This window comes from Cavenderia fasciculata (assembly GCF_000203815.1).
Source record: "Cavenderia fasciculata unplaced genomic scaffold Scf_Dfasci-G-b-190b03.r1-5, whole genome shotgun sequence".
In the NCBI taxonomy this organism is placed as follows: Eukaryota; Evosea; class Eumycetozoa; order Acytosteliales; family Cavenderiaceae; genus Cavenderia; species Cavenderia fasciculata.
Genome location: NW_004457711.1, coordinates 265,592 through 281,874, shown reverse-complemented (window position 1 = coordinate 281,874; position 16,283 = coordinate 265,592). Strand labels below are relative to the sequence as shown.

The following is a 16,283-nucleotide window of genomic DNA, read 5'->3' as shown; positions in this document are numbered from 1 at the left end:
GTGGTTTGACCGAGAGGAGTTTAGTCGTTAGTACTAATTTTATCCAAAAATACTTTAAATATTTGATCTACCCAGGATTGAGTATTGAGTTCAATGAGATACCAATGAAATATCTTTGAGATATTATTATTATTGATTTTAGACAATCTAAATCTAACAAATTCAAAATAACAAACCGAATCAACAGTGTTTAATCGAGCAGACAGATTACATCACCAAACAATAAAAAAGGAAAGGAATCTCCCATCTTTGCCCAACCCCAACAACAAATATTATAATAATAGCAACCTCAAATTGTATCATCGTGATGTGTAGAAAGAAATTAATTAAAGGTCATCCCCACAGTTCGTAGCGACATGCATAATCTCAAGTGGATCTTGTGCCCCTTAAAAAGATTTTACCACTTTTGTGATGATGGGGTAATAATTATCTTAGAGTGGATAATAAACATAGCAACATGTACAATCATTCTGTTTAATTGATACCTTTTCCATTTATTTTTAAATTTTGAACAAATTAGATAGAGTGACAATGACAGATAATTTTATAAATGAAGATTTTCTATGTTCATATGTGAGTAGCAAACCAACAGTTGAATCACTTTCAGTGATAACAGATAACGAACCAGACCAGTATGTATATGAATTTTAATTTCATTGATTCAAACTGATTTTCCAACATTTAATTTCAAGGTTTTATGATATGTTAACAGAATATAATGGTACATCCTATCTAATGGATTCATTTACATTTGATGTGGATAGTATAATCGAAGATAATTTATCTCATCTAAGTTTTAATGGACCATCCAATCAAACAGAAGTTCAAGTACCAATGTCACCACATTCATATAGTTTTAGAGATCTTTTACCAAAGACTTGTAAGAATTGCCCCTTTTATATTCCCAATAATGTCCCTTTCCCTTATTGTAGTGTTTCATGTCTAAGGACAGATATGTCTAAAAATAATAATAAATAATATAAATAAATAAATAAATAATAAAAATAATTGTATTGATAGTAATTTAATAAGAGTTAACTTTCACCACCATCATGTTCAAATAGAGATGAAAGACACTCTGCTATGCTAACCAAATTAATTTTATTTATTTATGTAAATTAAAATATTATAATCAAAAATAAAACAGAGTTCCCCGTCTCCGTTGGAACATAAACAGGTATACCCCCGAATAAGAATAGACAAACAGAAAGAAAGAGAGATTTCTAGGGTGTTTAGTTTTTTTGTTTTTAGAACCTGGTTTGCAGTTTCGTTTACAATTTGAGTTTTCAAAAACAAATAAATGAGAGTTTTAAAACTCTGGTTGAAAAATTTGTAGGTGCTGGGTGTGATCCACGAACATATAAATGTGAGCCGAAATTGAAAACACCAACTATATAATTTATTCTTTTCCTATCCTACTCTTCCTCTTTATATATATTTATTTATTTAAAATGAAATTTCATGCTCTAATATTTTTTATTGTCTCCTTTTTGTTGTTGGCAAATGTCTCCCTTGCAACAAAAGGTGTTGACGTTTCACAATCCATCTCTTCATCAGCTTTCAAATGTTTAAAAAACAATGGATTTGATTTTGCAATTGTTAGAGTATGTTGAAAGATAGTATTAGAGTGGAATGAATACATGTTGTTAACATTATCTTTTCTTTTTTTAATCATTTTAGTGCGGACGTTCAAGTGGATCTCCAGATCCTAACTGTGCCTCAAATGTTCAAAATGCTTGGGGTGCTGGTATGGCCCACGTTGATGCATACATTTTCCCATGTCCATCATGTGGCAATGGAGCTTCTCAAGTCATCAATACAGTTAGAGCCTATGGTGGAAAGAGTGTTGGTATGCTTTGGTTAGATATTGAGGGTCCACAATACTGGAGTTCCAATCAAGGAACCAACCGTGCTTTCTTCAACTCGATGCTCGATGGTGCTAGACAAGCTGGTGTCCGTGTTGGTGTATACACCTCTTCCTCCCAATGGAATCCAATTATGGGTTCATGGAGTGGTGGTTCTGCTTACCCATTGTGGTATGCTCACTATGACAACAGTCCCTCCTTCTCTGACTTTAGATCATTCGGTGGATGGTCCAAACCTGCCATGAAACAATACCAAGGTGATCAATCACAATGTGGCGTTGGAATTGATTTGAATGTTTATTAAATACAAATATTAAATACTTTATTTTTAATATTTATTTATTTTTATTTTTAAATAAAATCACTTTTTGTAATATAATCTAATATTGAAACCACAAATTCTAGTGTACTATTATTATCTAAATTAAATAAAAATTAAATTGATTTAGATACCTTGGTATTATTGTCTGTTATACTTTTTGAAAAAGAAAAATTAAATTAAATATTTGTTTTGGGGGGTTTGTTATTTATTATTATTATTATTATTAATATTTAAAAGTATATATAAATTTTAGGCAGTCGTTGTTGTATTTGGAGCTAGAGTAGGAGTTTGAGTTGGAGTTGGTGTTGGAGCTGCAGAAGAGCTACCAGCGTCTGACGACGAACCGACAAGATCGTTTGTATAGTTGGCAAAGAAATATAATCTGAGGAACAAGGCAAGACCAAGATGGAGAGCACCAATGATGGCACAAATAATAATGCCACGCTTGGTAAAATCCTCTTTGAGTGGCGTAAAGATGTTGGTGACGAGGAATGCACCACTGACGAGCGCACCAAATCCAACAATCACCCATTGAACAATACCAATTGGAATGACACATAAAACAGAGATTGGAACAAAGATAAATAATGAATAACCATAAATACAAGCCATATCGATAAGTCTCAAACCAAGTTTCATCCATTTAAAGACTGCCCATAAAATAAATGGAACGACAAATGAATAACCATAGATTGCAATTGCACTATAAACTACTTTTTGAATATCAGCTTTCCATACTAAATAAATAAAGGAAAGATTAGTAAATGTTTTGAGAGAGAGAGAGAGAGAGAGAATATTGTATTCTTGTTTGAAAAGAACATACAAGTATGATCAGTTTGGAAATATTCATTGAGATTGGCTGAAATGGCAATAATAAATACTAATGATGTTGATACCCAAACTGGTCCGTATCTAATATAATTAATTAAACAAAAACAATTAGTATTCATTAAAATATAGAGTTGATCATCATGATGACTATTTATATGTGATACATTACAAATCTGGATTTTCTTTTATAAGATTAAAGAATGAAAACTTGATTGGCATCATTGAACGAAGAAGACGTTGACCTACTTCAACGGTATCGACGTTAAAGAGAAAACGATAGTATGGTACTTGCCAAAAGCTATACTTTTTATCTTGTGCACTTCCACCACTTTGATCTGTATTGTTGTTGAGTGAAGCATGTTCAGAAAAGTCAGATTCAGGAACATGATTACCTCCTCCAATCTTGTTTTGAGTATTGTTATTATTGATAGAGTTGTTGTTGCTTGAGCTTCCTCCTCCTGATGTTTGTGGTGCAAAGCTTTGGAATTGAAGATTTGGTTGATAAGATGGTTGTTGTTTTGGAACCTGACTACTATAGTCATCAAAGTTTACATTGGTATTGGTAAAGATGGCTTGTGGTTGATTATATGTTGGTTGTTGTGGTGAATGTTGTGGTGGCTGTTGTTGTTGTTGATTTGGAGGTGGTGATTGTTGAGGTACATCTGAATAGAATGGATTACCATCATTATGATTATTATTATTAAAACTCATGATCGTCTTTGATTGTTATTAATCGATCTTCCTTTTCTTCTTCTTCTTCTTCTTCTTCTTCTTTTAACTATAGATGTAAATTCGTCGTTTGTTGATGATCTTTTGTATTATAAATGTAAATATGTGTATGTACAACAATGAATGATACCTAAAAAGTAGTATATATTATATTAAAACTTTTGTTTTTTTTAATTTTTTTTTTTTCACCATCCACAGTGAGTGGGGATTTTCATGCCTTGAAAAACAGAGAACAAAAATAAATTTTAATAAAAATATAAGTTTAAACTCTAATCCTAATGAAAATAACTTTGATTTTATTATTATTTTAATAGGTATTTTAAATATGTGGTGTCATTTGTCATCAACTCCACTAAATTTACATAATAAAATGGAATTGATGACTTATTATTATTTGTTAATTTGTTATTATTTGTTTGTTATTATTTGTTGTTTGTTTGATTGTTTGTTTAAATAAATGGAATGATATGTATGTATCTATCTATTATTATTATTAATATTTTTTAAAATTTACAAAATAATTGCATTGTTGTTACTACTATTACTATTACTATTATTACTACTGGTACTAATACTACTACTACTGCTATCACTACGACTTATAGAAATATTATTTGATGGTGGTATTTCATCTTCGTATTTATAATAGTCGCCTGATAAGAGAGCTTTCTTTTCAGTGTTTGGTACAAGATTGTTGTTTGGATCCTTTGACCTCATCTTGATGATTGAAAGTACAATGATCGACAACACTGATGCACCACAGAGAGAGGAGAAAACAACTCCAATAATCCATCCAACATCTTGAAGAATAGGTCCAAATGGTAATACATTAACTGGTACTTCATCGTGATAATAACATTTTATAGTTTGATTTATCTAAAAAAAAAAAAAGGGAAATCGATTAACTTCTTCTTGTTTCTTCTTCTCTTTGACTTGATTCATACTTTAAAAACTGAAAGATAACCTTGTATCCATAAAGGATTTGCACTCCATAATCCAGTGATTTGTGATTGTAACTGATCGTTGCTATCGGTTGTATTGGAATCAGTGTCATAATCAGAGACGGTATAAGTTACATCCAATATACCAATATAACATATTCCCGATTCGCCAGGATCATTCCAATCGTCTGATGAATCAGGGTCCGACCCTTTATCGATAACCTTTTCCTCAAAGAGTGATGCAAACTTGGGGAACCACCATAGATTAGAGTTTGAAACATGACATGATTGATTGGTCTGTTGTGCAAACACTGTAATATTCCCAATGAAACAATTAGTTTCTATATATGCATCTACCTCTCGTTTCTAAAAAGTAAGTAATCTTTTTGATTAATATTATATCTACTACTTTTGATTGTATAGTATAGTATACTACATACAGCAGGTAACCAAACTTGAACAAAGAAGAATATACTAAGTAGAGCACTAAACAAGCAAATGAACATAGCAATCCATATCAATATTCTTTTTGATAGTCTTACCATGGTAGATAATTATCTATATTGCTTCTTATACTACTTTTACTAAATATAAACTTCTTTTAACTAAATGCTGTTTCCTTCTACTACTACAACTACTGATCAAAACATAAATGATTTACTTGTACTTTTACTTATAACTACAACACTGAGATCACTCTCACTGTTGTTTTGATTAACACACTGTGTGAAGGGGTGTTCAATACACCTCCCTCGGCGATGCAATTTTCAAAATTTGAAAAATTGCTCCTCCTACTGAAAGATATCGCGATTCTGATTACGAAAAGTAGAAAGCCAAAAACAATATATCTGGTTGCCGAGCCAACCCTTTCATTGGAAAAACAAACATATGCATCCATTCGATTTAGTACACTTTATTTTCAATTACATTTATTATTCATCAGATAAATGATGAGCAGATTTGGCAGAGTAAATTAATACAGGTACAGTGATAGAGGATGACGCCAAAAAGAGGAAATCAAACCATCGATGATAAAAGTTGAATTCGATATCGCCAAGAATCTCAGAGATGATGACTCGGTACTCTTCGGGCAACGAGGTACGCATGAGCAGCACCGACGAGATAAAGTACATACCCATGATTTGGGCAAGCACAAGTACGACATTGTTGGATGTGATACTGCTCGAGTACTCGTGAAACACCTTCATCAACATATTGAGGAAACCTCTTACTGAAGTGGCCGTCATCAGACCAATCAGCAAAAAGGAAATGTGTTGTGACCAAAATGGAACATCGACTTCAATGTGTAAATAACGCAGTGCAATATCCAACCCTCTGCTGACGGGGTCCATACCAATCTTTCGGTCATACAAAATGTTGATTGTACTCATTATAACCTTGTAGATACAATAGCCAGAGAAAAAATATCCCAACCAATTGTAAAACTTTCCTAGACGTGTCTGTGAGAATACGATACGCTCCTTTTCCATCTTGAGGTCGTGTAGTTGTGAAAACAAGTCTCTGCTGAGTTCCTCTAGCGTGGTTGTCTCGCGTTCCAGTGCTCGGACGTCTTCCTGTACCGTGTTGGAGGGCGAACGTCGCACCAACGACAATGCGCGACTCAGAAATGATAGACGTGTGGGTTCGTCTGCGTTGGGGTATTGCCTCTTTTTGGCGAGTTCGCTTCTCGCCAATATAATACGTCGCTTCTTGTTGAAAATCTTTTCAGTGGCGTGCATCAGTTGACGCTCCATCTGCACGATCATCGAGTCTTTGACAGGTCTGAGGAAATACGCTATATACATGTATGGCACATTGACAGCACCATACCCAGACAACAGTGCCATGACTGTGACACCCACAATACCAATGCGACCAACACCCATCTCAAAACTAACTATTCCTCTATACTCTTTCAAGATTGGGAATGGATTACCAAGCCACCAAAATATTAATAAATAAAATCCAAGACATATTAAACTTGATATATAATTCCTTGTTCTTCCAAACCCTAGAAAATAAAGAAAAAGAAATGTTAGAAGAATGAATAGTTTACACTACCTTTGTTTTCTATTGTTATATCTTTTTTTTTATACCTTTTGAAGAAAAGTATAAATAGAATTGATAATAAGGTAATATTATAATCAAATCAACCAACATTACAAATAAATCAAACTTCCAACACATATATCTCCAACTATAAAAAAGGAATGACAAAGGGTTGTTAGTGTCATGAGTATAATATGTAGTAGTCTACAAATAATCATTGATTGATTACATACTCTCTATCCATAATATCCATAATTTCAAAGATGATGAGTTCAAACATTGTACAGGATAGAGCAAACATGGTTGAAAAGGATAGCTGAACGGTTAGATTCTTTACTTCATAGTCTTTAAAGAGTATCTTGAGAAAGTAAATCCAACCAAATGCAAAGAGCCCTATAAACGATAGGGAGAATACCGATGTATTATAGGCATAGCTAACAAATGTAGTCACTAAACTATGACTCTTGATTAATTGAAATAATGTTTCTTGACTATTACTTGTGATGTTCATATTTTCATAATGAACAGATATATAAATATAATAACAACTATTTACAATGATGAGATAAATTACAATAAATGATTTAATTGATTAAATTGAACATTTGGGGTTTGGTGATTATCAAGAATGATAAAACAAACGAAATTCAAAGATAATTATTTTAAATAAAGTCGACCAAAAGAATATGAGTTTGGTAGTAACATTAGAAACATTAAAGTAATAATAAATAGTCTATTTATTGATGTTAATTTAATCATGATCAAAAGAGAGAGTAAGGAGTTCCAATATTGTTATCTGTAAATGATTTAAAAAAAAAAACAAGGATTAGTAATTGTGATTAATGAGACAGGTGATGTTTTAGATAAGATATTAAAGGAATATGTATATATATATGTATGAAAAGAATTGTATGAATATTAACTATAGTATCAAAATGATGGAAACATTAAGAAACTATTGGAAAAGAAACTCAAAACGAGTCGCTTAGCTTGTAACATTCACCCTTTATAAAAAGATTGATGTTGCATCTGCTAACACATCATGATCATTGAATCATCGTGAGGTTTTAATAAGATGCGGAATATAGAGTAGGATATATAGAATAGAAGGATATAATGTATAGGTATAAACTTACACTCGAGGACGAGATAATGAATGAAAATGGACTTTCGTTTCCTTTTGACACAATCCAAAGTTCAACAGTCGAAAAAAATAAAAATAAATAAAAACAAAGATTGTTCAGGCATTCATTCTTATTCTTTGTTCATACTTCAGAGATAGATAGACAGACTGTTATAAATATACATATATATATATCAGTCAATACAACAGAGGGAAAGAGTATACTATTGTTTCAACATTAATAGATAGGTATTTATCATTACATATACAAGATATAATTGAATGTCAAGTGAAACTAATGAACTAGACGAGTTCTATTCGGCACTTCAGTCAGATGATGTAACATCCACTTCAACAACTGCTGTTGAAGCATCATCATCAACATCAGAAGATAAACATGGATCAAAGAGAAAGTTTGATGGTGAAGATAACAACAATCACAACCAAAACAACACCATCCTTCATGTAAATAGTAAATTAAAAACTGGTGATACTACAACAACATCTCCTTCTTCATCTACTTCATCTTCCTCTTCTACTACTTCTACAACTACGAATAAAATGATACCAAGTTCATTACTTAAAAAGAAAATTATACAAAAGAAACCAGCAGCTACTCCTTCGACTACTTCTACAACTTCTACAACAGCATCAGTCATTTCAAGTAAGGCTGTTACATACTCTGCATCAACTATATCCAAACTTCAAGAATCAAACGAAGTCAAATTACCTTCATACGTTTCACAAGTTATGCGTGAAAAGCCAATGGTTACAATGGAAGAACCTAAAAAACTAAAATACACAATGGGTTTGGGAAATGATACTTGGGAAGATGCAACACTCTCTGAATGGAACTCTAACGATTATAGATTGTTTGTTGGTCAGCTTGGAAACGAAGTGACTGACGAAATGTTGGGACAGGCGTTTGCACGCTACCCTTCTTTTGAAAAGGCAAAGGTGATCAGAGAAAAAAAGTCACAAAAGACAAAGGGGTTTGGATTTGTAGCCTTTACCAGTGCTGCAGATTATATCAAGGCCTATAAAGAGATGAATGGAAAGTATGTTGGCAATCGTCCCCTCATCCTTAAAAAATCAAATTGGAAAGAAAGAGCTGTATCCACTAAACCCATTGTCGATACTCCTCCACCAACTACTCCAACTGGTGCACCAGCAACTCTTTATCAACAACCAAAACCATCAATGAATAAAAATAGTTTATATCAAAAGTTTTAAAACCTAAACTTTAAACTATAAACAAACAAATAATATTTGTATGTACACAATATTAAATATATTAAATATATTATATTTATTTAGTATTTATTATTTAAAAGGTGATAGATAAGTAGGTAGACCATAACAAATACAACTTGAACCAACTAATAATTTCCATTGACATGATTTTCTGGCATGTGAGATTGCTTCACCAATGTCTACGGTTTCGGAACCTTCAACATTTTGTTTGAGTTCGATGAACCATTTTTCGATAAATGATTGTGCTAGACGATCGGAATCCATCGATGGAATATCCCATAGATGACCAACGATTGCTTGACTACCTGCCAACAACATGTCGAGGATGACACCTGTGGGTTCGTATTCACCTTGTTCCTCGAGATTGCCACTACGACACCCAAACAACATCGAGACGGCACACTTGGACAACTTTTGGATATCCTTGCCAGAGCAGTATTGTTCGCCCGACCCATGTCCCATGTAGAGGAAAAGTTGGTTCTGTTCGAGTGCATCTCGATATTCTGAGCTGGTTGGAGCACGTCCTTTAATACCCTTCCACGTCTTGGACAATTGATTGGTATCAAAAAGCTTTGAAAAGTTGGTTTCAGTTGATGCCAAGTCACCCTTTGGATTGAGGATATACGATAGTTTCTTGGGATCGACCATTGTATAGTTTTCATTGGTTTCCTCGCGATTTCTGTGTGTTATCCATTGATGGAATGAAAATGATGGTAGACGATACACTGATTGTGATCGCAGAGGTTCCATAGCTTCAACGGGGAACAATTGAAGATTCTTGTCCATGATGAGGATGGATGGAATTCTCGGCTCGTCACGTACACGTTCTAAACTTTCCTCTAATCGTTTGGCAATTGGTAATTTGGTCTTGGACGCTGTGGATGTTGAAAAAACATCTGTAAAATGTTTGATGAATAGAGTCTTGATCTTTTTGAGTTGAGAGTATTGTGGGTGCTTCTCTTTAATCGTTTCCAAATAGGATTCGTCCGATGGGTACAATCCATCGATTCGGTCAAACCCGACGAGATCTATAATCGACTGATACAAATTCTCATCGTTCATGTAGGGCATTTCGACAAACACTTGTTTGAGTAGTCCGAGGTCGATTCGTTTACTGTCAACTTGATCATCCTCCTCCGATGCATCAGTCTCAGTCTCCCCCTTAATATCCTTTGCCAAAAGAGGAATATTCTTTTCCAACTTTTCCAATGCATCTGTGTCGCACAAGTTACCAACCAACATGCTCTTCCAAGGTCCGAGTATTTCATCCAATGAATTGATTAATCTGTCAACCTCTGATTCTAAATTCTTTCTTTTTTGGAACCATTTTTGAATAGTTGAATCTTTTTTAGTCTTTTGGTCCATCGCTGCTTTAGTACCTGTTACCATATCATGATTATTTGCCAAATTTTCAATTGTCAATGTCTTGATATCATTTCTTAATTTATCAATAAATGGTAATATAATTTCTGGGTCACCTTCTTCTTCTTTTTCATCTTCCTCTTCATCACTTTCATCTTGTTCCTCTTCCTCTTCTTCACTTTCATTATTATCATTTTGTTCCAATTCAACTTGATAAACTGGCATTTGAATTTTAATGATGGTTGGAGGTTGATTACCAAAAAGTCGAGTGAGTACAATTGATTTTCGATCAATTCCAATGATAATATTTGAAATTGACCATTCGGTGGGGAGATCACCACTGTACAACTCGGTCAACTGCTTGTTAAACTTTTTGTCTTCCAATTGACTAGGTATTTCAACTCCACAGTTCCATGAAAACATAGTTTTCTTTATATCCACCAGTACTGATGCTGGTTGTTGTTTGTTCTTTTTAAAACTCTTTTGAATATTGATAGATTGTTGATATGTTACAATCGATTCCATATCATGTTTAAATCTAATTCCCATTGATAAATCTAAATTAAAATTATAATTAGTTTAATTAATAAATGATTCAAAATTAAATATAATAATTTATACATACTAAGAAAATGAACAGTTACAAAAGGTAGGATTGTACCAGTTGTAAAAGCTATATAACGACATAGTAGATTTGATATTTTGATAATATTATAAATCCCAACTCTTGAAAAACTATGTAAAAACATTTGTCTTGCTTTGAGAATGTTTGGATCGATGGTGACAGTTGATGGATCCAAGTAATGAGCCCATACCATATCTCTTTCACTCTCCTTGGCCATTAGATAATAGGCACGACCAAGATGTAACTCTAAAATGGATAGAGTGATCGTTCCAACCGTCTCTTTGTTGTCTTTGATAATAGCTTCCAATTCCTTGACTGCTTGTTTATAATTTTCACGTATCATCAATATCTTTGCCAATTTACATTGTATTCTAGCTCTTATTGATTTTAATATATTTTCAATTTCACCAATATCATTCTTTTTGTTATTACCATTATTAGATTCTTGAATAATTAAATCTAATATTGATTCTAAACTACTACCAATCTTTTCTTCTCCTTGAATGATCTTTGTCTTTGAATTTGTTGTTGTTGTTGTTGTCTTGTTGTTGATGTTGACAGTCGATTTAGATTTAGTCAATTTTAATAATCTTTTTTCTTTTGGTGTAGAGTCGTTACCAAAGGTAAGACTATTTTTAAATTGTTCTAATAGACTACTGTTGTTCATTTGATCGAGCATTGATATACACTGGTTGTATAGCTTGGTGGATTGAGTGATGATATTTTGACGTCTGTACAAATCACCCAACAACATTTTCGCGAGTAGATTAATCTTGATCAATCTAGATTCATTTGGTGCGAACCTCGCAACTAGAGAAATCGCCACTTCCAAGTTAATCTTGCTGTCAACATAGTTGTGACGGTTAAAACACAACTCGCCAAGTTCCACCAAAAATTCACACGTCACTTTAAGCGACCCGTAAATATTGCCAATCAAAAGACCTCTTTCATAATAATAATGAGCTTCTCTCGGACATCCTCTTAATTCATACACACTTGCCAAATGTAATATTGCGTTTAGGCAAATGGTTAGACACGACCATTTTGATAAGCTTGATTGATATGATGCTAATTGACCATTACTATTACCACCACTACCATTCCATTCATCCGATTGAGTAGTAGAAGAGGTAGCTTCAGAATCGATAGACATGTTGTCTGAATTATCCACCATTGAACTACTACTACTATTGTTCTTTTTCTTTTTCAATGATATATTTGATTCTGATGGAATGAGGGATTGAAGGAAATCCAACATTTCATTTGACACTTTGAGTGCCAGATTGGAATTGGCGCACTCTAAATACACTAGTGACACCAACTTGCATATTTTAATGTAGCTAGGATAATCAATTGTCTTGTCACGGTTGTGTATTCGTTCCTTGCATGATTCGTACAATTCAATAATTTGATTATACATTTTTTTGTTTGTTTCATCTGTAGTGGTGGTAACACTTGTCATCTTATGGAATTGGTATTCAAGTTGTTGAATATTATTTAAAAGTTGTAGTGATGATATTTCCAAAGACACTCTTTCATTTGGTTTGGTTGCCACCACTCCAGTCTTTAATTGTTCAAACAACTTGTTATTTAATTCGAAATAATATTTAGATTGTGAAAATTTCTCCATCAATATATAAATTGATATTAAATAATTATAACTTTTTAATAATTCTAAAAAAATAAAACATAAATATTTAATTAGTAAATCAATCGAAATAATCAATCTTTTCTATTTCTATATTTTTTCTTACCAATAATATATTGAGTTGAATTTGATTGATAAATATGTTTAATAATATTGATACGTATTTTTAATGCCATGATTGAACTAATATAGTCACCTTCGAATTGATATAAATCGGCAATCGTCATTAAAATGGAAAGTGTTGATAAAGGACAGAGGATGGCTCTATTGTTGAGTTTAATGGTTTCAGTTATATCTGATTCATCAACTTTTGGTTCGGTTAGTTGATTTGATATTCTACACCATATTTCCAATGATGCTCTCAACTTTGTTCCAACATAATCTTTTGGTGTGCCAACTGGAGGTCGATATCGATGTGTTCTTTCCTTTTCAATGTGTTTTGCTATATCACTCGATCCCCCATTCATATCTTTTGGAAAGACACTGTCCTCTTGATCGGTACCACCATCATCTACATCAATTTGTTGTGACATATCACCCAACTGTTTTCTTCCATGCTCCATTAACTCGGGATCAAAATGGTTTTGATTCGTTTCAATATATGTAATTGCTTTCCAAAATGATATTTTTGCCAATTCATTATCAATGGCCAATGTCAATGGGCTGATCATATTCTGTCCATCATCGTGACTATCTGTCTCTTCTCTGCACCCTTCCAATTGATCGACAATAGCATGAAATAGTTGATCGATGATAGCCGAGTCTTGGGATTGATCTAATCGCATGAGTTTGACCTTTTCCACTTGATATCTTGATTTGAGAATGACTGATCGATCCTCGACATCCTCTATCACTCTGTCGATGGTCGCCATCTGGAGTGAGCGAATGAGGTCGGTTGGAATAGCAGGATCTCTTTTAATAATATATGCATTATAACTAGTAATGATATAATCATAGATTGCTGCACATAGACTATGTGAACATTCATTACCAACCAACTGACTAATGAAAATCAATCTATCATGATTTATAATTTCATCTATATTTAATTCTTCTTCCTCTTCTTCCACGTCTTCCATATCTTCTTGTCCTTCTGTTTCCTCTGATTCTTCTTGATCTTGAATTAATTGACCAAGTATTGACATTTGTAATCTAGAGAATGATTTTAATATTCCTTGTAATGTGATTGGTTTGGTGTCTGATGATGAATCCATTGATTGAAAAGGTTGGTCCAATTGTCCATCAAACCAACCGTCTGTACAAATATTAAACCAAGAGAAACAGTCAGACACATATTTAATGGCTTGGTCATACTCTTGGTGTTTGGTGTTGAGTTTAAGTAAATGGTATGCCTGTTGTAATAGTCTGTGTGCAGACTCGATATTTTGAACGGGTGATGATTTGAGCAAGAGATATGACATTTCAAAATACTCCATTGCCTTTCTATCATCACTATCATTACGATACCTAGTACATATTAAACGTAGTAATCTAACCAACTCTGTAATAATTGATTGATCTCTTTTAGGTTGTGTTTCATCTTCTTGTTGCAGTTCATTATAGTATCTTGTAATAGTTTCATTCAACATTTCTTCAAATTGACTAAATTGTAAATCATTACTTGAATAATCAATTAATATACCCAAATTAACCAATATAAATTTATCCAAATGTTTCTATAAATATAATCAATCGATTAGTATCATTATTATTATTATTATTATTTTATGATTTTGAACATACAGAATATTTTTGATCAATATTACTTAACCATTGATTCATAATAAAAGGAGTTACAAATGATAATCTAACAAGATTGATAATTAAATCATTTGCCAACCATTTGTCTCTCTGTTGTTGTTGTAATAATAGTGATTGTACGCCAAGATATATATTTTCTACAATGATCTTTGGCAATTTAAATATTTCGTCACGTACTTGTGGAGATTGTCCAATCGATTTATCATTTTCATCAAATTGAAATGCATATTCCCCTTTGTTACAATCTTCCAATACTTGATTAATCATTGGTAATAATTGATTTAATTCTTTTTCCAATACTATTTATAAAAAATAATATATTAATTATTATTCTATTTTCAATATCAATATACTAAACATATCATACCATTCTTTTTACTATCAGAATTAATTTTTGATAATATTTTAAATCTATTTGATAGTGATGATAATCTAATCAATAGTATATCCAATTGATATTTCTCTTTTTGATTTGGTAGAGTTGATTTAATGGTTGAGTTTACAACCATATCCATCACGCTTAATAATTCCAATGCCTTTTTTTGAATATCTTGTTGTTGTGGTTGCGATTGTTGTACATAAAAACTAGTGTGAATCGATAGCCAAACAATATTTACAATGTCATTTGGCAATGCTATTTTAGAAAGTAATGGTAAAATATCATTCTTTGTTAAATCAAATAATAAATCCATAAATCTATTTAATACATTTGGTGTATTTGTGACTTGATAAATCATTAATAAATAAACAAACTATTAGTAAATAATATAATTAATTACAAAGATAAAGATAACATACAAAATTTATAATGTTTTTTAAATATATAAAATGCCCTAGAAAAAAATAATAAAGGTTGTTTTGAATTGATTAACAATACCATTACAAAATGAATATATGATATGTATACATCTTCTTCTTTTCCTAAAACTAAAATGAGAAACAATTCAATTAATTAATAAATAAATAAATAATATATATAATATATATTTATACATACAATCCAAAGATAATAAACGATTAAAATATTTTGGAAATAAAGATTCATTAAAGAAACAACGTTCTTTGACAATATCTACATTGAGTTGACTCCATTCCAAGCGGAGATGATCGATTTCTTGAGCATCCATTGTTACTAGTCTTTCCTCTGACAATTGCATTTTGATAAACATGCAATGAACCATTAATTTTTGATAGTATGATGGATCTTTTTCCAAGGGAAAGTCTGTCTCGTTTTGTTTGAGTATCGCGTACAACTTGTCGGCTACTTGTACTGCCATGGCAATTCTCTTTGCGTCACCTAGCAATGAAATGCATCGTAACCATCTCTTGTAACTATGTGGATTGGGTCGTGTAGCACTCCACGATTGCAAAGCATCCAATACAAACAAGTTACATCGCATTGCCGTCTCAGCACCTTCCTCAAATCCAACCAATGTCTTGGTATTACCAAATAACTGTTCAACACCCTTTTGTAAATGCTCTGATACCTCTATCAATAATTTTGCATTCCTATCATATATAAATCAAATCAATCAAATCAATCTTATTAGTATCTTGAACTCTTATACTTCTACATTTACTCATTCATTCATACTTTTCAGATGTGATCAACTTGTTAATGACAGCAGTCTGTAGTTGATTCGTGATGATTGTATAAGCTTTGTCGCATGACTTTGCTGCTGTAATGATCTTTTTAAAAGTGTCTGCGTCATCCAACACACGAACGACCTTATCTAGTGTATCCATCTCCTTCTATCTATCCTATCTATCTAT

The 16,283-nt window shown here is 32.4% G+C and overlaps 6 protein-coding genes across 6 annotated transcripts; 3 read left to right on the top strand and 3 right to left on the bottom strand.

The window, feature by feature from the left end:
* Positions 1–531: 531 nt before the first annotated feature.
* DFA_02592 (uncharacterized protein) lies at positions 532–978 on the top strand (the record flags this gene model as incomplete). The annotated part of the gene is made up of 2 exons (XM_004357259.1): positions 532–632; positions 693–978. The coding sequence occupies 2 exons, from the start codon at positions 532–534 to the stop codon at positions 976–978; spliced, it is 387 nt and encodes a 128-aa protein (XP_004357315.1).
* Positions 979–1,451: 473 nt separating this feature from the next.
* DFA_02591 (glycoside hydrolase family 25 protein) lies at positions 1,452–2,169 on the top strand (the record flags this gene model as incomplete). The annotated part of the gene is made up of 2 exons (XM_004357258.1): positions 1,452–1,604; positions 1,681–2,169. 2 exons carry the CDS (start codon positions 1,452–1,454, stop codon positions 2,167–2,169), a joined length of 642 nt encoding a protein of 213 aa, XP_004357314.1.
* A 267-nt stretch (positions 2,170–2,436) lies between these two features.
* Positions 2,437–3,729, bottom strand: yipf1 (Yip1 domain-containing protein; the record flags this gene model as incomplete). Its single annotated transcript, XM_004357257.1, has 3 exons — positions 2,437–2,924; positions 3,011–3,099; positions 3,188–3,729. The coding sequence occupies 3 exons, from the start codon at positions 3,727–3,729 to the stop codon at positions 2,437–2,439; spliced, it is 1,119 nt and encodes a 372-aa protein (XP_004357313.1).
* A 280-nt stretch (positions 3,730–4,009) lies between these two features.
* DFA_02589 (Putative G-protein coupled receptor) lies at positions 4,010–7,248 on the bottom strand (the record flags this gene model as incomplete). Its single annotated transcript, XM_004357256.1, has 8 exons — positions 4,010–4,022; positions 4,262–4,623; positions 4,692–5,054; positions 5,129–5,174; positions 5,824–5,985; positions 6,492–6,699; positions 6,785–6,885; positions 6,971–7,248. 8 exons carry the CDS (start codon positions 7,246–7,248, stop codon positions 4,010–4,012), a joined length of 1,533 nt encoding a protein of 510 aa, XP_004357312.1.
* Positions 7,249–8,142: 894 nt separating this feature from the next.
* ssbA (ssRNA-binding protein) lies at positions 8,143–9,093 on the top strand (the record flags this gene model as incomplete). Its single annotated transcript, XM_004357255.1, has 1 exon — positions 8,143–9,093. The coding sequence occupies one exon, from the start codon at positions 8,143–8,145 to the stop codon at positions 9,091–9,093; it is 951 nt and encodes a 316-aa protein (XP_004357311.1).
* A 90-nt stretch (positions 9,094–9,183) lies between these two features.
* On the bottom strand, positions 9,184–16,256 carry DFA_02587 (uncharacterized protein; the record flags this gene model as incomplete). The annotated part of the gene is made up of 9 exons (XM_004357254.1): positions 9,184–11,033; positions 11,102–12,441; positions 12,499–12,775; positions 12,856–14,425; positions 14,493–14,809; positions 14,878–15,262; positions 15,418–15,437; positions 15,508–16,019; positions 16,105–16,256. The coding sequence occupies 9 exons, from the start codon at positions 16,254–16,256 to the stop codon at positions 9,184–9,186; spliced, it is 6,423 nt and encodes a 2,140-aa protein (XP_004357310.1).
* Positions 16,257–16,283: the final 27 nt, after the last annotated feature.